The sequence below is a fragment of the Saccopteryx leptura genome, chromosome 10 (assembly GCF_036850995.1).
Source record: "Saccopteryx leptura isolate mSacLep1 chromosome 10, mSacLep1_pri_phased_curated, whole genome shotgun sequence".
Lineage (NCBI taxonomy): Eukaryota > Metazoa > Chordata > Mammalia > Chiroptera > Emballonuridae > Saccopteryx > Saccopteryx leptura.
The window spans coordinates 17852002-17879933 of record NC_089512.1 but is presented as its reverse complement, the minus strand read 5'-3'; the positions used below and the strand labels follow the sequence as shown (position 1 = coordinate 17879933).

The window sequence follows — 27932 nt, the reverse complement described above, 5'->3', positions numbered from 1 at the left end:
AACCATGGCACCAGAGCCCAAACCAAATGAACAATATATTCTTTTTTTTTTTTTTTGCATTTTTCCGAAGCTGGAAACGGGGAGGCAGTCAGACAGACTCCCGCATGCACCCGACCAGGATCCACCCGGCATGCCCATCAGGGGGCGATGCTCTGCCCCTCTGGGGCGTCGCTCTGTTGCATCCAGAGCCATTCTAGCGCCTGAGGCAGAGGCCACAGAGCCATCCTCAGCGCCCGGGCCATCTTTGCTCCAATGGAGCCTCGGCTGCAGGAGGGGAAGAGAGAGACAGAGAGGAAGGAGAGAGGGGGCGTGGAGAAGCAGATGGGTGCTTCTCCTGCATGCCCTGGCTGGGAATCGAACTCGGAACTCCTGCACGCCAGGCCGATGCTCTACCACTGAGCCAACTGGCAGGGCTGAACAATATATTCTTATGTTTAACTTTTCTTCACCAAAGTTTCCTTAGATCAATGACAGACACAACTAGAAGGCAGTAAATTTAAGTTCAGAGGAAAGGCTTTTGTTGTCATTGTCCATGAATATAGTGATCTAAAATTCTCTTCATCGTACTTTTAATAATAATTTAGTTTTACGTTTAATTTATATTGGAACGCAAATATGAACAGTCTCTTTATAATTTGAGTTGTCTCAAAATTCTGTTGGCATTTCCATTGCTACTTGTAGATTTGTTTGAGAAGATGGTTCCAGTGTCGGTGCAGCAGTCCCTGGCCGCCTACAACCAGAGGAAGGCTGACTTGGTGAACAGATCCATTGCTCAGATGAGAGAAGCCACCACTTTAGCAAATGGGTAGGTAGGGCTTACCTTTCCTAAACTTATTTCTGAAGTTCTAATGTTTCTGTTTGATAGTTTAAATAGTTCATGAACATTTTACTTTCTGACCTTGCAGCCGAATGCCAAAGATGTGAAATAGCAAGTACACACACACACACACACACACACACAATATTTCTTGGTGACACCATATTTATCAAGCCCTAACAAATATAGTTGGAAGAAATTTAATTGCTGAAACAAAGTGAAACTTTTGGCTATTTATTTGAGGAAAATGAGAAGTAGAATGAACTTTTTAAGTTAAGATATATGATGTATACAGTATTCAGAACCTATTTGTTTCAGGTGGATTCATTGGCTTTTCAAAAATCTTAAGTATAATTTTCATACAATAAAATATACCCATTTTAAATGTATTGTTCAATTCTTTTGATCAATGTGAATGCCCTTGTAACCACTAACACCACCACCACTACCACGATCAAGACACAACATTTCCATCACCCTAAAACATTCCCTCATGGCTCTTTGACTTCAATTTCTCCTCCCCTGGCCCCCAGCCGCTACTGATCTGCTTCCTGTCACTATAGGTTAGTTTTTCATTTTATACAGTTTAATCTAAATGTAATCATTGTAACATGTGCAGTGTGTATTTTATAGTGCATCGTGTTGTTATACGGTGTAATACTTCCAGTATATATAAGCACCTACCTGAAGTATATACTGAAAGTGTTTGTGTATCTTGCACTTAGCATGATGTTTTTGAGATTCATATATGTTGGGGGTATCATTGTGATCCTCTATTTCTGAGCAGTAATTCGTTTTATGGTCAAATACCTGTTTGTTTATTCTTTCACCTGTGGATGGACATTTCAGAATGTTGATACTATGAACATTGATATACAAATCTTTGGGTTGAGATATTTTATTTCTTTTTGGTCAAACACTTGGATTAGAATTGCTGCATTGGCCTGACCTTTGGTTGCGCAGTGGGTAAAAGCGTTGACCTGGAACACTGAGGGCGCTGGTTCGAAACCCCGGGCTTCCCTGGTCAAGGCATATATGGGAGTTGATGCTTTCTGCTCCTCTCTCCCTCTCTGTCTACTCTCTCTAAAATGAATAAATAAAATCTTTAAAAAATAGATAAATATTAAAAAAAAAAAGAATTGCTGCATTGTATGGTTAGTGTGTGTTTGACTTCATATGAAACAGATTGTTTTCCAAAGTGGTGGTTTCAGTTTACATCCCACCTGCGCTCTTTGAGAAGTCTACTTGCTTGGCAGCCTCATGTGCACTTAGTATTGTCAGTCTTTCTTTTTTTTTAGTCTTTAATTTTAGCCATTTTAGTTTGTGTACTGGTATCTCATTTGTATTTTCCTGATTAATAAAGATGTTGATCAACTCTTCATGTATTTATTAGCCATTCATATATCTTTTGTGAAGTGTTGGTTGAAATCTTTTGCTAATTTTTTTTTTCATTTTTCTGAAGCTGGAAACAGGGAGAGACAGTCAGACAGACTTCCGCATGCGCCCGACCGGGATCCACCCGGCACGCCCACCAGGGGCGACGCTCTGCCCACCAGGGGGCGATGCTCTGCCCATCCTGGGCGTCGCCATGTTGCAACCAGAGCCACTCTAGCGCCTGAGGCAGAGGCCACAGAGCCATCCCCAGCGCCCGGGCCATCTTTGCTCCAATGGAGCCTTGGCTGCGGGAGGGGAAGCGAGAGACAGAGAGGAAAGCGCGGCGGAGGGGTGGAGAAGCAAATGGGCGCTTCTCCTGTATGCCCTGGCCGGGAATCGAACCCGGGTCCTCCGCACGCTAGGCCGACACTCTACCGCTGAGCCAACCGGCCAGGGCCTTTTGCTAATTTTTTAAAACTGTTTTCTTCTTAATCTTTGAAGAACTCTATACATATTTCAGAGGCAAGTCCTTTGTCAGATATATGTAATTAAGAATGTTTACTCCTAGTCTGGTTTGCTTTTTTAAATGTTTTTAATTTTGAAGAATATATGGGTTTTAACCTAATTTTTCTTTTTCTAGCAAGAAAGCAACATGTTTAACATTTCCTTTATTATATAAATGAAATAGTAGAATAATTGTTACTGTGACACAAACTGAGAACAGATAAAGAATCTGGAAATAATACTTAGATCACCTATGTTCTCAGCATTTTGTCTAGATGATATGAAATGACAACTATTTTATGTACTCTGACTTATTAGTGACAGTATAACAATCAGGAGTATAATAAAGATATTGCAGTTAAAACTTTTTATTGATTTATTGATTTTAGAGAGCGAGAGAAGGGGCGAGGGACAGGGAAAGAAAGAGAGACATTGATTCGTTGTTCCACTTATCTATACGTTCATTAGCTGATTCTTGTATGTGCTGTGACCAGGGATTGAACCCACAACCTTGGCATATTAGGATGACGCTCTGACCAGCTGAGCTACATTGCCAGGGCAGATTGCTGTTTTTAAGATAGACTTTTTGACTTTTAATTACTTAGACTGAAAGAACTTAAGTTTGAACTATCAACCAAAAGTATTCATTATATATATATATATATATATATATATATTTTTTTTTCTTTCATTTTTCTGAAGCTGGAAACAGGGAGAGACAGTCAGACAGACTCCCGCATGCGCCCGACCGGGATCCACCCGGCACGCCCACCAGGGGCGACGCTCTGCCCACCAGGGGGCGATGCTCTGCCCATCCTGGGCGTCGCCATGTTGCGACCAGAGCCACTCTAGCGCCTGGGGCAGAGGCCACAGAGCCATCCCCAGCGCCCGGGCCATCTTTGCTCTGATAGAGCCTTGGCTGCGGGAGGGGAAGAGAGAGACAGAGAGGAAAGCGCGGCGGAGGGGTGGAGAAGCAAATGGGCGCTTCTCCTGTGTGCCCTGGCCGGGAATCGAACCCGGGTCCTCCGCACGCTAGGCCGACGCTCTACCGCTGAGCCAACCGGCCAGGGCCCCTCATTATATATATTTTAATGTGCATTTCTTTAGGCTTTTAATTCTGAACTGTGAACTTAAAATAACTTAGTTCTCTTTTTTAAAAAAAGTTTTTCCATTGATTTGAGAGAGAGAGTAAGGGAGAAAGAAAGAGAGAAAGGGGAGGCAGAGAGGGAGAGAAGCATCAACTCGTTTTCATCTAGTTGTTCCATTTTAGTTGTGTACTTACTAATTACTGATTGCTTCTCGTATGTGCCCTGACTGGGGGTTGAACCTGAGACTCCTGGTGCGCCGGGTCGATACTTGACCACTGAGTCACCCTGCCAGGGCCAAATAACTTAAATCTTGAGCGATTTTATCATAATTTTAACCACCACTGTTTTTTTTTCTTTCTCTCTTTGCTTTATTTTTCTATTGATAGGGCTTATCCACTTTTGGGATGGTAACTCCATTGCTGTTGATTTGGATATAGGAGATTAATGTTCTAAAGGTGGTTTAGACCTCTATATAACATAGTATTTCATTTTTTCAGGGTTTTAGCTTCTCTTAATCTTCCAGCAGCAATTGAAGATGTATCTGGAGATACCGTACCTCAGTCTATATTGACTAAATCCACATCTGTGATTGAACAGGGAGGCATCCAGACTGTAGACCAGTTGATCAAAGAGCTACCTGAACTACTACAAAGAAACAGAGAAATCCTAGATGAGGTATGTTTTAAGAGATTTGCTTTTCAAATAAAAACAGTTTGACTCTTTGGTGTCCAGCAGGGATTAGTACTGGAGGCTTCCTCCTATTGGATTTCTTTCATAGGGTAATAATGCTCATCATCTGGGTGAATTTACTGAGGCTTAGAGCCTGACCTTCAGCCTCAAGAAGAATTTCGATTGAGAATAAGTTCATACATGTCTAAGGGTGTGTAAATGGACATAATGAAACATAATGAAATTAAAGAAGACCATTGTATAATAGTATAGTGTGAGAAATTACTGTCACACATACTATTCCAAGTTTTCATAATCAATGATTTTTTTATATTAAAGATTGGGTTTCTTGGTGAACATGGAATCAAACAAAGGAAGTTAGGCCGTCAACTATTTTATAAGCCCACTGCATCCATCTGCCAGTGGAGAGGGCATTGCACCAACAGGAATGGAACACTAAACTCTTTTGGCTAAAGCCAGCTGTTTGTCAATGTTATTCTCCTTTTACTGTGCCTGTACTTCTTTCTCCAAATTGGTATATTTCCTTCTTCAGCTATAAATATATTCAAGCTTGTTATATTGGCTTTGCCAGTTTAGGAGTCTCCTCTAAGGTGACTTTTGTTAGCAATGTTTTCATCTCTGATATTCTGCTTTTCAGTGAACTCTCAGAGGGTATTGTGTTTACATTATTCCAGGTACTTTGGGGCAGGGGTAGAGTACTTAAGTACTTATGATGGTGTGAACCTTGGGGATGAGAGTATTTACCTCCCAGTGTTATTTAAAGGATGAACTAAACTAAAACAGTGAAATGCCTAGCCTATGGGATACACAATTTATGCTTAGTAAATTGTAGCTATTGTTAATATATTACTATGGTGATGATATTGCAATTATTATAACTGATATGATATAACTGATATTGAACATGGAGGCATCCAGACTTTTGATCAGTTGATGGTAATTGTTTTACCTTTCAATGCAAATCAGCTATTTGAAAAAGCTTAGGAAACTTAAAGGGAAACTTATTGCATTGTTGGTCTGGGAAATCTGATGAAGGGTTCTACATTTATTATATAATCAACATTATCAGTCCTACCTATGTAGATATAGTCAATAATCAGAAAAACTAAAGCAAACAGAATTGGTGTTATACAGTTCAGTGCCAAGCCTTCCTGGGCTGAATTTGTTAGAAGTGCAGAATCTCATACTCTAACCTAGTGGTCCCCAAACTTTTTTGGGCCACGGACCGGTTTAATGTCAGAAAATATTTTCATGGACCGGCCTTTGGGGTGGGACGGATAAATGTATCACATGACCAAGGCAAGCATCAAGAGTGAGTCTTAGATGGATGTAACAGAGGGAATCTGGTAATTTTTTAAAAATAAACATCGTTCAGACTTAAATATAAATAAAACGGAAATAATGTAAGTTATTTATGCTTTCTCTATGGACTGGTACCAAATGGCCCATGGACCGGTACCGGGGGTTGGGGACCACTGCTCCATCCGACCTACTGAATCAGCCTTTGCCTTTTTTTTTTTTGTATTTTTTCCAAAGCTGGAAACAGGGAGGCAGTCAGACAGACTCCCTCCTGCATGCGCCCGACCGGGATCCACCCGGCATGCCCACCAGGGGGCGATGCTCTGCCCATCTGGGGCGTTGTTCTGTTGCAACCAGGGCCATTCTAGCACCTGAGGCAGAGGCCATAGAGCCATCCTCAGTGCCCGGGCCAACTTTGCTCCACTGGAGCCTTGGCTGCGGGAGGGGAAGAGAGAGACAGAGAGGAAGGAGAGGGGGAGGGGTGGAGAAGCAGATGGGTGCTTCTCCTGTGTGCCCTGGCTGGGAATCAAACCCGGGACTCCTGCACGCCAGGCTGACACTCTACCACTGAGCCAACCGGCCAGGGCCAGCCTCTGCCTTTAATGAGATCCAAGGGTGATTTGTGTGCACATTAACATTTGACAACACTGTCCTTAAGGTTATAGTAGAGTTTTTTTTTGAGGATACCTTACTGTCCTTCAATATATATTGATTTGTGGTTCTGATAAGCCTGCTGTCTGGTGTTGCAATCGAAAGAACGTTAAAATAGTAGATCGACATAGGGAGAAAAAAGTGGCGAGTGCTGTTCAGGAGCACACCTGAGTGTGTAATGATAGTGAGGGAGAAGACAGACACTGGCCCGTGTGGGCATAGCAGGTCAGCGGGAAGCAGCAGTCTGGGGCAGTCAGGAAGTAGAAGTTACAAGAATAACTCATTTAATATTTAACATTTTACATGTAACTTAGTTGTTAAGGTCTGTGAATGTGAGTTATATTTAGATTTGATTCCTAGTTCTTATTCCTAACTGTATTGTGACCCTGGGAAAATTACTTAACATCTTTATGTTTCAGGTTATTCATCCACAAAACGGAGATAATTGTATTTAAGCATCTAAGATAAGTGTGAAGTGGGATCATACACGTGACCATTAGTTTTTATTTAAACATTACATATTACTGTATATTTTTGATTTTAAGATCTCATTGATTGGAAGACATGTATTTGATTTTGAAACAAGTTTTGTGGGAAAAGAACATTGCCTAAATGAAATACTATATATCAGTTGTGAGGAGCAACTTTATTAGAAATATTAATGTGATAAAAATTTGTGTTATAATTAAGGAAAAACTGGCATTATTAGTATGTATGATATGTCTGCTGTCTGACTCTCTTTTATTATCTTATTTGATGTTCATTTTGTCAGTTGAACTTGGATTTTATAAGTTGTGAAGTAAATAGTTTGTGAAGCTGGTATTCTTCCCCCCCTCCCTTTTTTCCCCTTTATTAAATTTGTTGGGGTGACACTGGGTAACAAAATTATACATGTTTTGGATGCATCATCTGTACACTGGTATGTGTTCAGTCACCAGCCCAGGCTGAGTCTTCATCCGTCACCATTTGTCCCCCATACGCCCTCCACAGCCCCTGCCCCTGGCACTCACCACACTGTTGTCCGTGTCTGTGGGGCTGGTACTCCTTGTATTCACTTCTCTGGTAATTTTTGGAAATTTAGGTTCTATATTTTAGAAAATCTTGATTTTCAGAAGTTTCGAAGTGTCCACTAATTTGTTTTTTAAAGACTGAGTTTATCCTGCCTGAGACCTGTTGGGTCTGTCAATTTTAGGTTCCTGTCCGTGGATTCTATTTCTTCGGTTAGTCCTTTTTCTCTGGTCTCTCCATTATGTTGGAATGAAGTTCTGTTAGATTGCTGGTGGTGCTCCTGGAACAGTTTTTCATAGCTGGACATTGCTTTCTCTTTGTGTTCTGTTCTTCTGGGAGACTGTCCCAGACTAGCCTTCAGCTCATTACCTGGCTCTAGAGCTGCGCCTTTTGTGTTCTTCAGCCATTCTATTGAGTTTAAAAAAATATTGCTGTGATACTTTTTATTTCTAAGATATCTAATTGGTTCTTTTAAAAAAAATCATGTATATTTTTGTATTTTTTTTTTTTTAGGTAAAATTGACCTAACCTAAAATTTACCATTTAAGCTTTTTTAAGTGTCCGATTTAGTGGCTTTTAGCACATTCACAATGTTGAGTGAGCATCAACACCTCCTAAATTCAGAAACATTTTCATCATCCCACAAAGAAACCCTTTACGATTAGTAGTCATTCCTTCTTCTCCTTTCCCCCTGGTCCTGACAAACACTAATCTGTTCCTGTTTCTATGCATTTGCTCACTCTGGGCATTTCATATAAATCATAACAGTATGTGGCCTCTTTGGTTAGATTTATTCCTAAGTATTTTATTCATTTTGATGCTGTTATAAATGGAATTGTCTCAATTTTTTTTGGATAGTTCATTGCTGTAATAGAGGAATACAGCTGATTTTTTTTTTTTTGTATTTTTCTGAAGTTGGAAACGGGGAGGCAGTCAGACAGACTCCCGCATGCGTCTGACCGGGATCCACCCGGCATGCCCACCAGGGGGTGATGCTCTGCCCATCTGGGGCGTTGCTCTTTTGCAACCAGAGCCATTCCAGCTCCTGAGGCAGAGGCCATAGAGCCATCCTCAGCATCCGGGCCAACTTTGCTCCAATGGAGCCCTGGCTGCGGGAGGGGAAGAGAGAGACAGAGAGGAAGGAGAGGGGGAGGGGTGGAGAAGCAGATGGGCGCTTCTCCTGTGTGCCCTGGCTGGAAATTGAACCTGGGACTCCTGCACGCCAGGCCAACGCTCTACCACTGAGCCAACCGGCCAGGGCTGATTTTTTATATTGATTTTATTTTCTGCAACTTTACTGAGTTTATTGTCTCTACTAGTTATCTTGTGGATCCTGTAGGAGTTTTTGCATATTAAGGGCATTTCTTATAGGAGTTTTTGCATATTAAGGGCATTTATTCTGCAAGTAGAGATAGTTTTACTTCTTGTTTTCCAGGAAATTTTATATTTGGTATAATTTTAGATTTACAGAAAACTTTTTGATAAATACATTATAACATGACTTCCTGCAGCAAAAATTTTTTTACTAATTTATATTCTAATCACTAATGTAAGAGCAGCTCCATCTCACTCATTCTTATGTACTTTGAGTATGATCATTTACAAAATGTTTAAAACTTTTATAGCAGAAATAATATCTCATTGCTTTGCCTCCTTTTTAAAAGTCATTAAGATTGCTGGATGAAGAAGAAGCAACTGACAATGATTTAAGAGCAAAATTCAAGGAACGCTGGCAAAGGACAGCATCCAATGACCTCTATAAGCCTTTAAGAGCAGGTAAAAATGGGCATAAATAAGTTTTCTATGAATGAAGTCTCAATTCGGATCCACATTTTTGCTTGATTAAATTAGGCTCATTTGTAAACCCGTTATTACTGCAGCTGCTGCTATTATGAAAACCCAGGTTTTTCCTCAGTTCAGTTTAAGATAAAAAATGAACCCCAAAATTCATGTTCATTATGAGAAGTTCAGATTCTTAAAGAAGGGTATAAAGTTAATTAAAATGATCTTATAACTTTTTTTCCTATTCTAGCTATGTGTATATTTTATAAACATAAATTAGTTTATATTATATATGTATGATTGTACAATTTCATTTCACTTGAGTCCTGAGTGGTATAAGATGACTTACAATTTTTTTATTTGATTTTTTTTTTTAAGAGAGAGAAGGGAAGGAGAGAAAGAGAGAGAGAGAAACATTAATTTGTTGTTCCACTTGTTTAAGCATTCATTGGTTGATTTTTGTATGTGCCCTGACCAGGGATTGAACCCACAACCTTAGAGTATCAGCACAACTTTCTAACTAACTGAGCTACTCTGCCAGGGCAAAAGATGATTTTTAACAGTTAATTTGAAGCCAAATTATTATATTGAAAACTATGGTTAATATTTTGTTCTTGTTAAGATAAATGATGTCTTCATAATAGCTAGAGACTTGTTTTATTTATCTCTAAATGGAATTAATGTTACTGATATTTTATTAAAACTATATCTGCTGTTCTTTAAGTCAAGTTGAAGCAGTGATTCATTGAGAAAGGAATACTTTTTAAAATAAATTAACATTTTGGGGGATGAATGATTTCTGTATTCATGAGTTGTGGGAGAAGATTCTTAGTTAGGTTTTATTTGGTGGATAGGGATTACAAATGTATTTTAAAGTATAACTGAGCTTTTGCTTATCGTTGATTTTTCAAAAACAAAAATGCAAAGACTGACAGGAGCTGAGTTTCTATTATCTAGTGAATTGGGGCCTTTAGAAGGGGAATAAAAGTAAGAAGCCTCCTAAGAGAGGAGCTCCAAATGCTGAAATTCAAGTATAAAAATTGGGGCCTGCTGGAGGAAAACAGAACTAAAAGTATAAGCAACCTATAAACATTACTGTTAAAATCAGTGCTGTACTCTAATAACATTCTTTTTTCCCACAGAGGGAACCAACTTCAGAGCGGTTTTGGATAAAGCTGTGCAAGCAGATGGACAAGTGAAGGAACGGTACCAGACTCACCGCGATACCATTGCGCTGCTGTGTAAGCCAGAGCCTGAGCTGAATGCTGCCATCCCTTCTGCTAACCCGGCCAAGACCATGCAGGGCAGCGAGGTAGGGAGATGCATTTTAATAGGGCTGCTCACCTGCTTATGAAAACTATGTTCAGGCTATTATAAATAAGAAATTGCTGACTTCTTATTGGCATCTTTTTAAAAATGCAGATGTTAATTGAGGTTGTTATATTAAAGTAGCATGATATATACATGGTATTATACTAATATCATTACTGTCCAGTAATTTCCATTTATTGACTGCCTCGTGGGACTGGGTACTGTACTCTAGAGATACTCCATATGTTCACAGTATTTAATTAAGGCTTTATAAAAGGGAGAAAATTTCCTGCAGTGGAAGGACTGGGTTTGGCTGGATACTCTGCTGACCACACGTTTTTTATTTTTTACATTATTCTCTCCTGCTTTCCCACCATTGCACTATATTCCACTGGGACCCTCTCTGGAAGGGAAATTGACAAGGTGTGCATGTTAATACATGAGTAACATCATTACCTTCCTGCTGTTGACAGGAAGGAGAAAATCAAGAGTGGGACATCTGATTCGGAAAGTCCTAAAATAGGAGAAAGTGCATGTGTGATTTAGTGTCTGATGAGATAATGTAGTAGGATAAGTAGAGGCCCTGAAGTACACAGGACAGTAAGCCAGAGGGCAAGAAATACTGCTAAACCCTTGAAAAGATGAATTTCCTGGGACAGAATCATAGCACGATGGCGTAGGACGTAGTAATAGCCCTTTGGTCCCTCTACCATTCTGAATAGAAAACTTACTACCATGGAAGTTAGGAAGTTAGCTTTTCTTTGTAATACAGGTGGTATTAGAATTGGTAGTTAAAAAAATTTTTTTTAAATTTTTTATTAATTTTAATGGTGTGACATTAATAAATCAGGGTATATATGTTCAAAGAAAACATCTTCAGGTTATCTTGTCATTCAGTTATGTTGCATACCCGTCACCCAAAGTCAAATCGTCTTCTGTCACCTTCTATCTGGTTTTCTTTGTCTCCTCCCCCCCCCCCCCCCCCCCCACCCGTAACTACCACACTCTTGTCCATGTCTCTTAGTCTCGTTTTTATGTCCCATCTATGTATGGAATCATGCAGTTCTTAGTTTTTTCTGATTTACTTATTTCACTCTGTATAATGTTATCAAGATCCATCCATTTTGTTGTAAATGATCCGATGTCATCATTTCTTATGGCTGAGTAGTATTCCCATAGTATATATGTACCACATCTTCTTTATCCATTCATCTATTGAAGGGCTTTTTGGTTGTTTCCATGTCTTGGCCACTGTTAACAATGCTGCAATGAACATGGGGCTGCATGTGTCTTTACGTACCAGTGTTTTTGAGTTTTGGGGGTATATAACCAGTAGAGGGATTGCTGGGTCAAAGGTAGTTCTATTTTCAGTTTTTTGAGGAACCACCATACTTTCTTCCATTTAAAATCTTGATGGGGTTCTCTTCTCACAATACTCGGCTGCCCTGTGTATAGTTCTTTTTTTTTTTTTTTTAACAGAGACAGAGTCAGAGAGAGGGATATATAGGGACAGACAGACAGGAATGGAGAGAGATGAGAAGCATCAATCACTAGTTTTTTGTTGTGACACCATAGTTGTTTATTGATTGTTTTCTCATATTGCCTTGACTGCGGGTCTTCAGCAGACCGAGTAACCCCTTGCTCGAGCCAGCGACCTTGGGTCCAAGCTGGTGAGCTTTGCTCAAAGCAGATGAGCCCGTGCTCAAGCTGGCGACCTCGGGGTGTCAAACCTGGGTCCTCCGCATCCCAGTCCGACGCTCTATCCACTGTGCCACCGCCTGGTCAGGCCAGTTCTTTCTTCACTGAAGGGGGGAAGGTGCACATGAACCACTCTGTCTCAGAATACTTCCTAGCTAACTTGGGGGTATTATCACCAAGGTAATACTGATAGTGTGTCTGACCCTTGTCTTCATTAGACTATTTTTTAAACCAGTTCTGTATATTCCTATTTCTCCCCCGGCTTTATTTAACTTGGCCATTTTTTTTTTCTTTTGTTTTTTGGACATAACTTATAGAGAGATGAAAGTGATATTTCTTATTTTTCTAGTAGCTAAACAGACTGTATGGGTTAGTCTTCAAAGTCATGGTTCAGGTTCCATAACACCGGGGAACAAAATTGTTGTTGCATCCACAAAAACACTTGTTCTTACCTAATTCGAGTGTGCTGATTTCAAACCTGACATTAATTTTTCTCTGTAAGCTACAGTTTTCTTGCAATTCAAGATTTTAGGTTTTCATCTTACTGTAAAATTTTCAACATTTAGGTTAACATAATGAAGTAGAATGTCTTCTTGGGTATTTATTATCTTTGTGAAAATTTAATAATTTATATAATGCAGTAAATACACTAATACACTAAAAGATATGATTGCATCAGAATTTGTCTACAATTTCAAAATAGAACATATTTAAAACACTTATTTTAATCATAAAATTTGCAGAAAACTCATTTTAAGTCTATTCAGGCAAAAATTTGCGTTTGTAGCTCTTGCATTTGTGTACTTGTTGAGGACAATGTCGTTTGATGCTCCAGCAGTAGTCTGCTCATCACTAACAGCTCCAAGGTTTTCGGGAAACTTATCAAGGTGACTGTTCAGGAAGTGAATCTTAACGCTCATGTTACATCCAATGTCACAGAAAGCCAACAGCATTCTTTGAACCAGAAGTTCATAGTTTTCTAATTTTTTGTTGCCAAGGAAGTTCATTGTAACTGCCACAAAGACTGCCATGCTGCTTTCTCCTCCTTATTCATCCTCCTGGCAAATTCTTCGTCACGTATGAGGGTTCAAATTTAAGGTCTGTTGAATACACCTGCTTTTATCTTCTCAAAAGAGAAGGCAGGAAAAGCAGAAATAATATGTTGAAAGCATTCACTTTCTTTATTCAAAGCCTGAACAAACAGCTTCATTAAGCCAGGTTTGATGTGAAGTGGGGGAAAAATAATCCTGTCTCGATTAACTACAGGTTCATTCACAATATTTTGCATTCCTACTTCCAGAGCTTCACGTTTTGGCCACTCCTTCTGTGTTCAGTGTCTCTCCCAAGCTCGGCTGTCCCACAAACACAGAAAGCAAGGATACTTCGTGAAACCTCTCTGTTGTCCTAGCAGGAAATTTACCATTTTAAGATCTACACAAATGATCCAGTTAAGCTCCTCATACTTCAGAAAGTCTAGGACAGTTTTTATGTCATTATAATCTTCTTGCAGATGAGTTGAACAACCAATTGGAACCACTGCATAAACATTACTGTTGTGTAGGAGAATACATTTCAGACTCCATATAGAACTGTTAAACAATAGCTGCCTTTCTGTTGGAGTATAGGTGGTAACACCTAGCCAGCTGAGAAGACTACTGATATCACTGACAGTAAACAAAGTGTTTGTCTTTGGAAAAAAGTCCACAAAAATTTGTTCATGTTTCCTGAAATGGGATACTTTAGCTGACCAGTGAAGTACATTGTTTTCTTGAAGCCTGGAGGCTAATAACTCAGCTGCTTTCTTTGATAGGCCCAAATCTCTTACTCTAAGTCATTCAATTCGGGTTGACTAAACTGCTGAGGGGTTAATGACTGATTGGCATCAGAAGAAGACCCTTCAGATTCTACAACCATTTCCTCATGCATCTTATCAAAATACACTTGATCACCATGTTTACTTTCTTCGTCCTTAGAAGAAATAAAACCATTGAAAACTGGAATTGGGAGTGTCTCAGAGTATGGGATAGGTCATATTGCTGAAGGAATATTAAGACATGCGATAATATGCCGTTTTTTCTTGCCAATGCTCTTTGTATGGATCAGACAGAAATAACAGTCACTGCTGTGGTCCTTAGGTTCACGCCAAACCATAGGAATACCAAAAGGCATTTTTTTGCGTTTTCCTTTTGTCCAGTCACAAAGCATTTTCTCACAATTATGACACACAGTATGAGGAGCCCAATTCTTGTCTTGATGGCCAAGGGGAACTTGAAAATAGGCAATATATGCACATGTCACAAATGATGAAATATTGCGCCTTTGACGTTGAAGTGTGTAACAGCCGCATATGTAACAGAAGGTGTCGGGAGTATTCTTACATTTACACCTACTCGAAGAAGCCATGATTCAATCTTAAAATAAGAGGGTGTTTTTATCAGATAATAATTTTTTACATTTAAAAATAACTACAATTGTGAAAAAGTGATGTTTGTAAAACATTAATTGCCTGTGGTTATGTTCAATCCAAGAGTCGTTTCCCTTTAACTTCAATTTAAAAACCAATGCATGCCATTAAGTGTAACAAAAAGAAATTAAAATTGCATAAAAACTAGAACATGCACCAAAAAACGGATTTCAGATTTGGAATCAGTGATGCAGAAATATATAGAAACAGTTCTAAAACCTCATGCAACAGAAAATGAAAAAAAAAATTTGTTCCCCAGTGTTATCAGTGTAAATATACCAATAGATAATACTGTTGCAACATTTTAAAATCTATATCCTATTACATGCTGCCAATACAGAATGTGTCACGTAATTACAGAAAGTTATAATTCAGCAAAATAAAGGATGCTTTAATTCTTAATCTTTTCCATTATCCCTTTCTGAATGCTTAGATGCCTAAGCTTCTTGAGGCCATAATGTACCCAAAGAAAAGAGTTAAACCTTGAAACCCGACTGCCAGTTAATAATAATGGCTAATATGATTGAACACTTACCCTCTGTTAGAAATTTTGTTGTGCACCTTTATTATTTTTATTTATTTTTATTTTTACTTTTTACAGAGACAGAGAGAATCAAAGAGAGGGATAGATAGGGACAGACAGACAGGAACAGAGAGAGATGAGAAACATCAATCATTAGTTTTTCGTTGCGACACCTTAGTTGTTCATTGATTGCTTTCTCATATGTGCCTTGACCACGGGCCTTCAGCAGCCCAAGTATTAATAAACCCTTGCTTGAACCAGTGACCTTGGGTCCAAGCTGGTGAGCTTTGCTCAAACCAGATAAGCCCGCGCTCAAGCTGGTGACCTCGGGGTCTCGAACTTGGGTCCTTTCGTATCCCAGTCCCATGCTCTGTCCACTGCGCCACCACCTGGTCAGGCTGTTGTGCACTTTATATAGATTATTTCAGTGTTCCCAACAGTCTTGAGATAGGGACTGTCCTGAAAACAATAATTAGCTTGACCTGACCAGCTGGTGGTGCAGTGGATAGAGTGTTGGTCAGGGATGCTGAGAACCGAGGTTTGAAACCCCAAGGTTGCAGGCTTGAGTACGGGCTCACCAGCTTGTGTGTGCGACGTTGCCGGCTTGAGTGTGGGATCATAGACATGACCCATGGTTGCTGGCTTGAGCCCAAAGGTCACTAGCTTTATGCCCAATGGCACTAGCTTTATGCCCAATGGCGCTAGCTTGAGCCTAAGGTTGCTGGCTTAAGCAAGGAGTCACTCTTTCTGCTGCAGCCCTTCGGTCAAGGCACGTATAAGTAGCAATCAATGAACAACTAAGGTGCCACAACTACCAGTTGATTCTTCTCATCTCTCTCCCTTCCTGTCTGTCCCCTGCCCTTCTCTCTCACAAAACAAAAAACAAACAAAAAAGCCTTGATAAATATAATTAAATGTGTTCCTTATATTGCCGAATAGAGTATATATTGACTAGAATTGAGTTTTTAGGAAAAGCTACAATGTCCAGTAAATTGTAGCACTTGCTAGTGTTGTTATTGCTGCTGCTGTTACAATCTGAGTTCACCAAAGGTACACTGTCTATACTAAATAAGACCGATGTATAGTTTATCCATGGCTCTCTGAGAAAGTATTTCTTCCTGACCCTGGTGGACCTTTGTATATAAATCCTTTCTTGAAATTAGCTTCTGGTTTTTTGGCAATTAAACTAAGGTTGGTTTTTTTTAGGTTGTAAATGTATTAAAATCCTTACTGACAAATCTTGATGAAGTCAAGAAGGAAAGAGAGGGTCTGGAGAGTGACCTGAAATCAGTGAATTTTGACATGACAAGCAAATTTTTGACTGCTCTGGCTCAAGACGGTATGATAAATGAAGAAGCTCTTTCTGTTACTGAGCTGGATCGAATCTATGGCAGTCTGACAACTAAAGTCCAAGAAAATCTAAAGAAACAGGAAGGACTTCTTAAAAGTATTCAGGTGAAGTTTATATACTTTAATAAGATTTATGTTTTAAAATTTTAAAGTAAAGATAGCTCTGGTCTAAATCATTTGTTCATTTAGGATTGTATGTTTGCAAGTGTTACTTACACATTAATAAAGTCTGTAATCATTATTTATTGTTTTTGACACACTGAATTTGTGGTATTTTTACTTAAGAAAAGATTTAAAGCACAGTGCTACCCCAAAAGAAATATTAGGTAAATATTGAGTAATTCTTGTGTGTAATTGTACATGATTTTCATAGTTGTAAAAATATCAATAAAATGTTAGGAGCTATGTTAATTTGGTAAATGAATGAAAATACATAAATCTTTCTTTTAACAAGGTCTCACACCAGGAATTTTCGAAAATGAAACAATCAAACAATGAAGCTAACTTAAGAGAAGAAGTTTTGAAGAATTTAGCTACTGCATATGACAACTTTGTTGAACTTGTAGCTAATTTGAAGGAGGGTACAAAGGTATGGTGTACAAATGAAACAATAGCTGTTCAATATAGACATTAATATATGTATATAATATATATATATAATATATATAATTTGGGAATTTAATTGATCTTTTCCTGTTGGGCCAAATTATATTTTGCCGTGAAATTTTTAGTTTTAGCCCTGGCCGGTTGGCTCAGCGGTAGAGCGTCGGCCTAGCGAGCGGAGGACCCGGGTTCGATTCCCGGCCAGGGCACATAGGAGAAGCGCCCATTTGCTTCTCCACCCCTCCGCCGCGCTTTCCTCTCTGTCTCTCTCTTCCCCTCCCGCAGCCAAGGCTCCATTGGAGCAAAGATGGCCCGGGCGCTGGCCATGGCTCTGTGGCCTCTGCCCCAGGCGCTAGAGTGGCTCTGGTCGCAATATGGCGACGCCCAGGATGGGCAGAGCATCGCCCCCTGGGGGGCAGAGCACCGCCCCTGGTGGGCGTGCCGGGTGGATCCTGGTCGGGCGCATGCGGGAGTCTGTCTGACTGTCTATCCCCGTTTCCAGCTTCAGAAAAATGAAAAAAAAAAAAAAAAAAAAAAAAAAAATTTTTAGTTTTAATGACTTTTGCCTCCTAGAGTATTGTTATAAGAGCTTAAAGAAGGTGCAGCATTGCATAGGAACTTGGATGAATGTGTATTTCGCCAGGCAGAAAGGGCTTTAGGTATTAGAGGTAGTAGGAATTAGCTGAGAAATATCCCAAGCCAGTGATACTTTTTTGGGGGTGGAAAGTTGATCAATTTGACTTCAGAGGAAGCAGAGCCGATCTATGGTGGGGAAGGTGAGTGATGGCTTTTATATTTTGTGCTGATGGTTTGTATGGTGATAGACTTGTGATCTATCTGAGTCTCAGAGCGCTTAAAACATACTATATTTTAAGTATTTTATTGCCTGTTCTTTAAAAAGTTTAGGGAAATGCCTCTCTTTGTTTTTACCAATTACTTTGCTGATGAAGGAACAAGTGGTTTTTAAGTTTTTCAGAAAGTACTCTTTTGGTACTTCAACTCCATAATGATGATTGAATACATTTTTTTAAAAAAAAAGTAAATACAGTAGATAATAATGTAAAGCTCTCTAAAGAGAGGGGCAAAGCCTTCCAAAATAGAGAGGATAGTAAAAGATCATTTTAATTTGGTTTAAACGCTTTGTTGAAATAGGTAAGCTGAGAAAACTCTCCAGTGACCCTTTGGGAAGACTCGCCAGGACTTTCCACAGGGTCTCTGGAGAGTCTTGCAAGGGCTGCTGAAATGGTGCCTGCATTTCTGAAGTGAATGTGCAGGTCTGGCCTTCTAATGAAATCGGTCCAATATCTTTATTAAATAGTGGGCTTTCTCTAGGAATTGGAAAGATGTTCATGATCATGAACTTTTAACTTGTTGACCTTTAATTTTTGGTGACGTTTTCTAGAAGTGATTTTATTTTTATTATTTTTAAGGCATATTAGCTCATATTTAACATTAAGTTGTTAGACTTAAGTACATAGTATGACTATATCTCATGTAGGTTTCAGTTTTATCCATTATTGACAAATGAGCTTTAGATTGTGTTCCTCCTTAGATTAAAAAATTGTTCCAGTTTATTACTTATATTTGTCCTTTGCTTATAGTTTTACAACGAGCTTACTGAAATCCTGGTCCGGTTCCAGAACAAATGCAGTGACATAGTGTTTGCACGGAAGACGGAGAGAGATGAACTCTTAAAGTAAGTTTGTTTTCTGTATCAAATTGTACTTAAAGTGTTTTTCTTTAAAAACAAAACAAAAAAACCTTGTGGAGACTTCTGGGGTAAATTTGGCCATGTGAGATAGTGGTTTCCTTTTCTCCTGGGTGTTTACAGAGCAACAAGCAAACAACTGCACGACCTGGGAACAAAGGGAGCAGAAACTCGAGATTTAGAAAGTGCAGTGGTGTCCCAGAAATGATAATAAATCAGCTCAGGCGGCAGATCTCAGGAAAGGCCAATAAACATAAGCAGTTTACCTTGTAGTGGCATAAACTAGAGGTGCAGAGCATGGGGAAGACAGGGTGAACAGCTCAAGCTGGGTCAGTAACGGGCGACTGAGTCCATGCCAAGGACTCGAGAGAGAGTGGACGCAGCACGTGAAGAAACTGTATTTATTAAGGTGAAGAAAATGGACAAAATTTAACAAAACTTAATAGATGGGAACATTCACCAGAATAATAATGTCACAGGACAGATAAAAATTCTGAGCTCACATTTCACTATGAATAAAAAAAGGTTAGGAAGCAGTCTTTCTAAGGCATACCAAAAACAACAATGCCAGAGCTCAGATGGCGAGGAAACAGGTGGAGATAAAACGTGTCAGCATTCATGAAGGAAGAAGAGAAGAACAAAACCACCATAGGTCGAAGAGGAAATAGGAAGGAACACGAAAGGAGAGTATAGAGAGTGAAGAAAACACAGGAACACATGGAGTAGAAATGAGGAAATCCAAAGAAAATGAAACCAAGATGGAATTAAAAAGAATTACAGCTGGGCAAAGAAAACCCAGTATACGCAAGATTGAATTCCCCTCATTGAAGACAAACCAAAACAGTGAATAAAACAAATATATATATTTTTAATTTATTCATTTTTAGAGAGGAGAGAGAGACAGGGAGAGAGAGGAGAGAGAGAGAGAGAGAGAGAGAGAGAGAGAGAGAGAGAGAGAGAAGGGGGGGAGGAGCTGGAAGCATCAACTCCCATATGTGCCTTGACCAGGCAAGCCCAGGGTTTCGAACCGGCGACCTCAGCATTTCCAGGTCGACGCTTTATCCACTGCGCCACCACAGGTCAGGCCTAAAACAAATATTTAATGATAATACTCAAGAACCTTTTCCTAAAATAAGTGAAAGCTTATTGAAAGGATATATCTTATGGTTGTGAAAAATTAACAAGAGCTACCAACGCCAAGGCATATAAATGATTAGCCTTAAAAGATAATTGCAGGATTCTTTAGGTAGTCAGGCAAACACATCAAGTCACTTTATAAAATGGAAAAGTGTAGGCTGGCAGCACTGCGTGCTGGAAGAGAGTGGAGTGATTGCTGTAGGGTCTACAGCGGAGCAGGCGCGAGCCAAATGGTCATTCATGCACGTACAGAGCCCCGTGTCCGTTAGTAATGAACATAAAGAACTCGGACACGGCTGTGCTCATGAGCCTTTCTGGAGCCCTCCGCCAGCCACACCCGTGTTCACCGCTCTGTCCACGTCTCAGCAGTTGTCCACCCCGTCATTACCTGCTGCTCCCAGGGCAACCATTATCTCCACTGTGAGAGTGCAGACGAGTTTCTCCTGTTTTTTCACTGTATATAAATGGAGTCATAGGCACTGTTTTGTGACTGGCTTTCAGTCAACATTAAATTTGTGAGATTCGTCTGAATGATGTTTCTGTATATATTTTATTGTATGAATATACTGCAAGTTTATCTGTACTGTTATTAAGTATTTGAGTAGTTTTTAGTTTTGAGCTGTTATATTGTAAATAGTGTGGGCATGAATGTTCTAAACCACAACTGTCCAGTATTACTGGTAGCAGTAAAAGATTAGAAACAAATCGAATGTCCAGGGCTGGTCAAATAAATGAAGCTGCATGTGTATGGAGAAGTACTATGCAGTCACACATACCATTTAAAATTTAAAATTTCTAATAGCCACAGTGGGTAGATGGTGTTATATTGAGTTGTACACTTGAAACCTGTATAGTTAGGTGAACCATGTCAACTCAATAAATTAAAAAATTAATTTAAAAAGGAAAGCTAAAAGAAACAGGCAAAATAAATTCCAACAATATATTTTGTTTAACTCAGTATATCCAAAATATCATCTCAAAATATAATCAATGCAAAAATTATAGAGAAAAAAACTTATCCCCCACACCAAACCTTAGAAACCTGGTGGGTAATTTCTACTCATAGCACATCCGTTTCATTTAGTGAGATTTTCAGATGGATTTCAATTTACTGTCCGAGGGGATTTTAAAATCCATTTCTGATTCTTAATACTATATTTTAATGGTCTTTTCAACCATCTATCTTTAATAAATTTTCCCTAGTAATAGATTTTGAGGTATCTTTTAACATGAAATAATCAGTGCCATATTTTTTTGAATGTCTTTAGAAAGTGTTTATTAAGAAAGTTACAAAATGATTTAAATGGGTTCGCCTTTTTTCATCTGTTGTTTGGTTTCTATGAACACTGATATAATACACTGATTAAAATACTAGCTAGGTGACCGAGTGCAGTTGTGGTTTTCTGATTACCTTTAGGTAGGGTATTATGTTAAGGGTTTCTCATCTAGGGGATGATCTCTTGTTATGAGTGGGCAGTCTTTTAGGACCACTTGCCCAGTTTGATGTGATTCTTTCTCTAGCTGTAACTGATCTCTGAAAAAGTTTACCTTTTTTCCTAGGCTTCAGAAGTAGATTAAGAACTAACTTCATTTTATTCAATTAGGGAGAAAGAAGATTTATGCTATTTCTAGTTAAGGAAAGAAATGTAGTATGTTTTAAAATGCCACCATTGCCTTGGCAGGATGCTCAGTTGGTTAAAGGATCGTCACAGTTTGCAAAGGTTGCGGGTTCAGTACCTGGTCTGGGCACACACAGGAACATTGATGTTTCTCTCTCTTTCCTTTTCTTTCTCTCTCTTTCCTTCTCTTTAAAATCAATAAGCAAATTTTAAAAAAAGAACATTACTTTAAAAAATATAAAATACCATCATTGTTTTGAGTCTATTTTCTGTGTTTCATGTATGATGAAAAGAAAAACACCTGGTAATTTATGTGTTGGGTTTTCTTTTATTATGTTAATTTCTAATACTTTTGTCTTTAATAAGGGACTTGCAACAAAGCATTGCCAGAGAACCCAGTGCTCCTGCAATTCCTACACCTGCGTATCAGTCCTCTCCAGCCGGGGGACACTCTCCCACTCCTCCAACTCCAGCGCCGAGAACCATGGCGGTCAGTAAGCAGACGTTTTTAAAGGGAAGTTTTACGTTAGTGACAGCTTGCTTGCTGTAACGGATCGATTAGTCTTCACATTGGAGAAGTCTGGTGTCACCGTTTTCATCAGGTGACCAACCAGATGTTTTTCAATATGAAGAATTCTTGCCAGAAAAATCTTTAACATGAATCTAATTAAGTCTTTAGAACCAACTTTCAGTTTTTAGCAAATACGGTAATAAAACAAGTTAAATTGTGCTGTTAGGAAACAATTGGACAGATCAAGAACTGGGACATTTTATGGGACACTTGCCTTGTTTTTTTCTAGGAGTGAATGTCAGAGAAAAAAATAGGCAGAAGGCATGTTTTAGATTAAAAGAGAATAAAGATTTATAATAATCAAGTGCAATACATGAATCTTGATTGGATCTTGGTTCATAAAAATACCTGTAAGCTTATTTTGGTGATACAAGGGAACCGTGAATGTCGAGTTAGGTACTTGATGATATTAGGGGGTAAGTGTTCCTTTTCGTGAAGTGGTATTGTGATTATGTAGGAGAATGTTAGCACGTACATGTTTATTATACTATTCCTTTAAGTTTCCTGATACTTGAAAATGATCATAAATGGTGGGCCAGGACAAGGTGACAGTAGAACTGTCCCCACTGTGTTCCTTCCCCCCCCTCAGGTGTCTGACTGTTGGTGGGAGCGGGAATGAGCAGTAAATGGTTCAGTAATGAGCGGCAGGGAAAGAGAAGTGGCTGTGGGGGATCTGGAAGTTGGAGAATTATTTCTCAACTCATACATTTCTAGAACAATAAGCCAACATTTAAGAAAGGAAATTAGAACCATACTTGGTTGGATTCTAGAGTTTCTCATATGCCTTCTGTATTGAAGTGATAGCAGTTTGAGAGAAACACGGGACATTTGGTAGTCAGTGCGACTTTTTCTTACAGTCTACTAAGCCCCAGCCCCCCGCCCGGCCTCCGCCTCCTGTGCTTCCAGCGAATCGAGCTCCTGCTGCTGCCGCGTCAGTGCCACTGGGGACCGGGACTGCCACACCTGCTCCATCGCAGGCTCCTGGGCCAGCTCCCCTTCCACAGGCCCAGGGGCCCCCCTATCCCACCTATCCAGGATACCCCGGGTAAGGCTGAAACTTAGTATATCCCAATGAACCGGCTGACGTTTCTAGCTCTGGGCAACCTTTTAAAAAGAGGGTTGTCGCTTCTCTGAATGGATGTGTCATGAATGAATAAGCTACATTGTCAGCTCGTACTGAAAAATCATGTTACAGTCAGTTACTCGAGTAGTTGGATAGCCATTTCCCAAGCATATTTATGTTTTTAGTTTTTACATATTGGGTAAATATTAAGTAAATCGCTTCTGAATGAAATTCAGAATGTATTTCCTTAATCTTGTTTACTTAGATGATAAACAGGTGCCATTTGAGTTTAGTGAAAGCAAGACTGATAAGGCCTTTTTTACATACTTTCACAGTGAAATCTTGGAAGTCTGATAAATTGTTGAGCAGAAGTTTATGTAATTATAGTGTGTTCTTTCTTAAAGATCAGCTTTCTTTGTGATAATTTATTAATCTTAAAAATCAAGACATTTGACTTATTTTAAAGCGTTCTTTACACTTAGTAAGTCCATTCTGTCTTCCCATTAGAACTTTATAAACAGTAAATTTGTATGTATTGCAGTGAACTTGATATTTTTTTATCTCAGTTAATAAAAGGATTAGGAATACTTGTCTCTAACAGGCACCTTGAAACAGCTGTTTTTTTTCTCCACTGATCTCTAATAGACTGAGAAATGGAGATAAATTGATATCTTGAAACAACAGAGTTTTAGAATAATATGTTCATTTATTTAGTATTTGATTTACTAATCCAATTCTGTTGTTTCCTTTTCCCCATCAGGTATTGCCAAATGCCCATGCCCATGGGCTACAATCCTTACGCATACGGCCAGTATAATATGCCATACCCACCAGTGTATCATCAGAGCCCTGGACAGGCTCCGTACCCGGGACCCCAGCAGCCTTCATACCCCTTTCCTCAGCCCCCACAGCAGCCCTACTATCCACAGCAGTAATGTGTCAGCTCAGAAGCCCAGCTGGTTCAGTTCAAAGGGAAAGAAGTACCAATCCTGCAATAAGTGTCCTAACTCCACACTCTGGTTCATATACGTCCTCTGCTGTACTGAGTGCAGTGTATTATACTTGTCTGCGGCTGAGAACTCAAGCTGTGCCCCAGTTCCACATTTGATTGCACACGTGAGGTTTGCTGCTATTGCAGCATAAACACTAGGTATAATAGGATTTGACATAAATTATATTGCCGTTCATAAAAGTTGAAAATGAGAAATTAAACCCACAAGTGAAACCTTTGAAATGATTATACTTGTGTCTACGTAAGATATGATTGGGACATCAGAAACTTACGATGGTTTAAGTACTGATATTCAAGAAAACCAAGTTTTCTTTCTCTTTCGGTTTATTGATTTGGTTTAGTTTCCATTATGCTATTTTGCATAATCAAAGCATTGTAATCTTATAATTTAAAAATAAATTACTTAAGAACAGTTGTTATTGTTATGTTTTGTCATTGATTCTCATTACTGTCTAATTTCTTTCTGGTATTAGTCTCATTTTATATGTACGTGAGTTAAAGAGGTAGTGTGTTTAAGTGCATGATTAATGCAAGTTAATAGTCAGATTTCAGTACATTTTATAGTAAAACCAAAAGAGTATCATAACTTATCTTTCATATGCTGATTAGTAAATTAATTTTGAAAAGTCCTATAATGTGGAAGGAACATAATTGGTACCAAAGATTCTTCAGAGAAATATACAAATAAATATGTATATTTAATGTTTTATTAGTTTCTTCAAGAAATTGGTACAAATTCTGGTATTTTTTTCATAACCTGGTTAAAATACATTATTGACAGTACTGTCTGATATAATGGGATTGTTTAAAGAAAATTTACTGTACCCTTCTCCTTTTTTCCACCTTACTGTCTTAACTTAGTAACATTTAATGCACAATGTATGTGAATAGATTTAAGCCCTTTCATTTTTATGCTCCTAAAGATTGGACTTTTTATAATTCAGGGAGCACACAAAACAGTTGTTGGGAGCAAATGCCAATTCCGGAATAGGCTGTGTATTTAATATTAATCTCTGCTGTTAGGATAACTGATCACTGTATAAACCTCAGTAAAAATAGTGAGACATGCTTCATGGAATGAGAAAATGAGAAAGAAATGAGTTGTTTGCAATCACAGTGGGGTCTGTTCTGTGTGAGGTCCTGAACACAGGCCTATGAGTAGTTTTCTAATGAATTGGTTTATGTTTATTTTTTAAGTTTTAATGTTGACCTCTTCTTGCATTATTGTTTCATTTAAATGATACTATCACTTGGTCTACTGTTGTTTTCATTGATAGTTTGGGTTTATATTTTAAATGTTAGACTGAAGGTGTGATTGTAAAAGGGAGTGAATTTGTTTTAAAAGATATGTATATTTAAAAATTTTTTTACTTTGTTTGTTGTATGTAGAAAACATGAAGGCATGTTACTATAATATAAATGAATTTTACATGGAATATTGCAATTGGTTTAAAGTCCAATAGTTAAAACCTTGGCAAAAAAATCGTTTTTTACATATCAAAGCTAAGTTTTATTAATGTGGAATCATGGGCTTGTTTGACTCTTGTATAAATGACATTTAAGTTCTACAGTCTTATTACTCAAGGTTATACTAACACAAGATACTCAGTGAGAGGGGTATTCCAAATTGCTAGTTTATAACTCTTACTAATGCAGAAAAAGCAAAAACAAAATTGGCCTGAATATTCTCTTGGGGGAAGATGATGCTAAAGAAAAGTGTAAGTGCATCCGAGGGCCAAAGGGAAGTCCCAGGGCATTTAGCCCATCTCCTGTGCTAAACTAGGCCTGCTCCCGAGAGCCACAGGAAGATGGTTCAGGAATACTAGGAGAGGAGATCCCACACCCCCTGTGGCAGCATGCCTGACTCACTCAGCTCTGGCAGCAAAGCCTTTCTATGCAGCTACCCAGAACCAGTTCCTCTTGTATGCAGCTACCCAGAACCAGTTCCTCTTGTATGCAGCTACCCAGAACCAGTTCCTCTTGTCTTTCCACTCGTCCTTCAGATACTTGATGCTTGTTTTCGGGCATCCGTGTCTAGGTGCAGATGATCAAGTTTCCCCAGGCCCTCATCGCTGGGTCTGTGTTTATAGGCCTGTCTAGTTTCATTATGATGGCTCATGGAAAGACGTTTCTCTTATGTCCATTTTGCGTTCTAGCAAATAAGAATGAAGCCTTCATTGGGATTATTTTTATCAAACTTTTTTTTAATTCTTTGCTTAGCTTCTGATATTCTACCAAATACCCTCAATAGTTGTTCTGGATAATGCTGTTCTTTTAGAGATAGGAGAGTGTTAACTCTGGTTCAGGTATGTTGTGTCTATGTTGGCTTTTTGATTATCTTCTTAAAGAAAAGAAACCATTCCCAGACCATTTCTATTGGACGTTAGAATACTGTCTTAAAATGGATTATACTTCAAGCAGTGAAGCTCTGCATGAGAGCTACTCAGAAGTGGGTAAACACTAACTTCTCTTATTTCTTTTTCCTAGTTGCAGACAGATGGTCCTACTTCTCAGTCTGGCGCAAAGCATTGGGCTACTCTTCTGCCCCTCAGTTTTTATTCTCAGTTAAGAAAAATGCTCATGTATCACTGCTAACCATTCAGTCTTTGTGAGATATCCACATACCCATACCCCCAACTTTGCAATTTATAATCTCCCTTCCCCCGATCCAAAGTTACAGAACAAACAGCCTTCTGTCTCTTATGTTTATCCCAGTCAGCAGCTTTTCTAGTCCAACACAGATTTTTAAAAAATTTCCATTTGAACTCTACTGTTTGCAAAAGTGCTTTTGTACAGTGCAACTTGTTAAGTAGATTTTAATCTGCTAATGGGGACTTTTTTTTTTTTTTTTTTTTTTTAAACAGTATATCTTGAAGAATTTTGCTATTAACTAACCTAGTGGCATCTCTTTTTTTCAAACACCTGCAATTCTTAGTTGACTCAGAACAGGATACAAAGTGGGAAACAAACCAGTGCTATTGTGTTATAATTACTAGTTTAAAAGTAGATTTTAGAACTAAACAGTGATTATAAGATTTACATGGAAGAAAAAAGAAGGAAAAATTCTATTTTTAAAGAAAAAGAGAATATTCAGGCTTTATTTCTGGTATGAAGTTTATATTTTTAAAAAAATCTTATATTATCACACCAGAGATTTTAGATTCTTTTCTGGTTACAAACATTGCTGGTAGTTGGGTTATATTTTTATTGTATTCATTTCTCTTAGGGGGAAAATTGTAAAGAAACAAAAAGGTTCCAGATGAATGTATCCTAGAAATAAAAGTTGAAAGATTCTTACTTCCTTGGAGTATGAATTCTTATTTAAAGTGCTTATCCTTTAGCTTTATAGTTTCTGCAATTTCTTTAACAAATGGTGGACTGGGAAATAAAAAGATACCCATTTTGACTAAATGCATGAGAGTATAAAAGAAAGACAATGTTTAAACATTTTCTTAATAGTTGCCAACTCTGTAATTTATCACGGATGGATCATGTGTTTCATTACTTACGATTTTTCCCCAGCTCTCTCAGATGGGTAATTTCCTTGTGTCACCTTTTCTGGGTTAATATTTGAAAATGTTTGGCAAGATAATGCTACTCAGTTGATCAGCGGAGGAGAGTGGTGAAATGTGTTCATCCTTTAAAACAGTTCTGTTTTCT

At 38.6% G+C, this 27932-nt stretch overlaps 1 protein-coding gene across 2 annotated transcripts in view; it reads left to right on the top strand.

Annotated features, from left to right (window-relative positions):
• PDCD6IP (programmed cell death 6 interacting protein) overlaps positions 1-27569 on the top strand; it is a 61494-nt gene extending 33925 nt beyond the window's left edge. For both annotated transcript variants that reach the window (XM_066350576.1, XM_066350575.1), the window contains exons 9-18: positions 682-805; positions 4281-4458; positions 9096-9207; positions 10356-10525; positions 16416-16664; positions 17014-17148; positions 18764-18858; positions 21993-22116; positions 23055-23242; positions 24021-27569. In XM_066350576.1, coding sequence (XP_066206673.1) covers positions 682-805; positions 4281-4458; positions 9096-9207; positions 10356-10525; positions 16416-16664; positions 17014-17148; positions 18764-18858; positions 21993-22116; positions 23055-23242; positions 24021-24195 — 1550 coding nt within the window. In that variant the 3' untranslated portion in view covers positions 24196-27569. The remainder of the gene's footprint in view (positions 1-681; positions 806-4280; positions 4459-9095; positions 9208-10355; positions 10526-16415; positions 16665-17013; positions 17149-18763; positions 18859-21992; positions 22117-23054; positions 23243-24020) is intronic.
• The last annotated feature ends 363 nt before the right edge of the window (positions 27570-27932 follow it).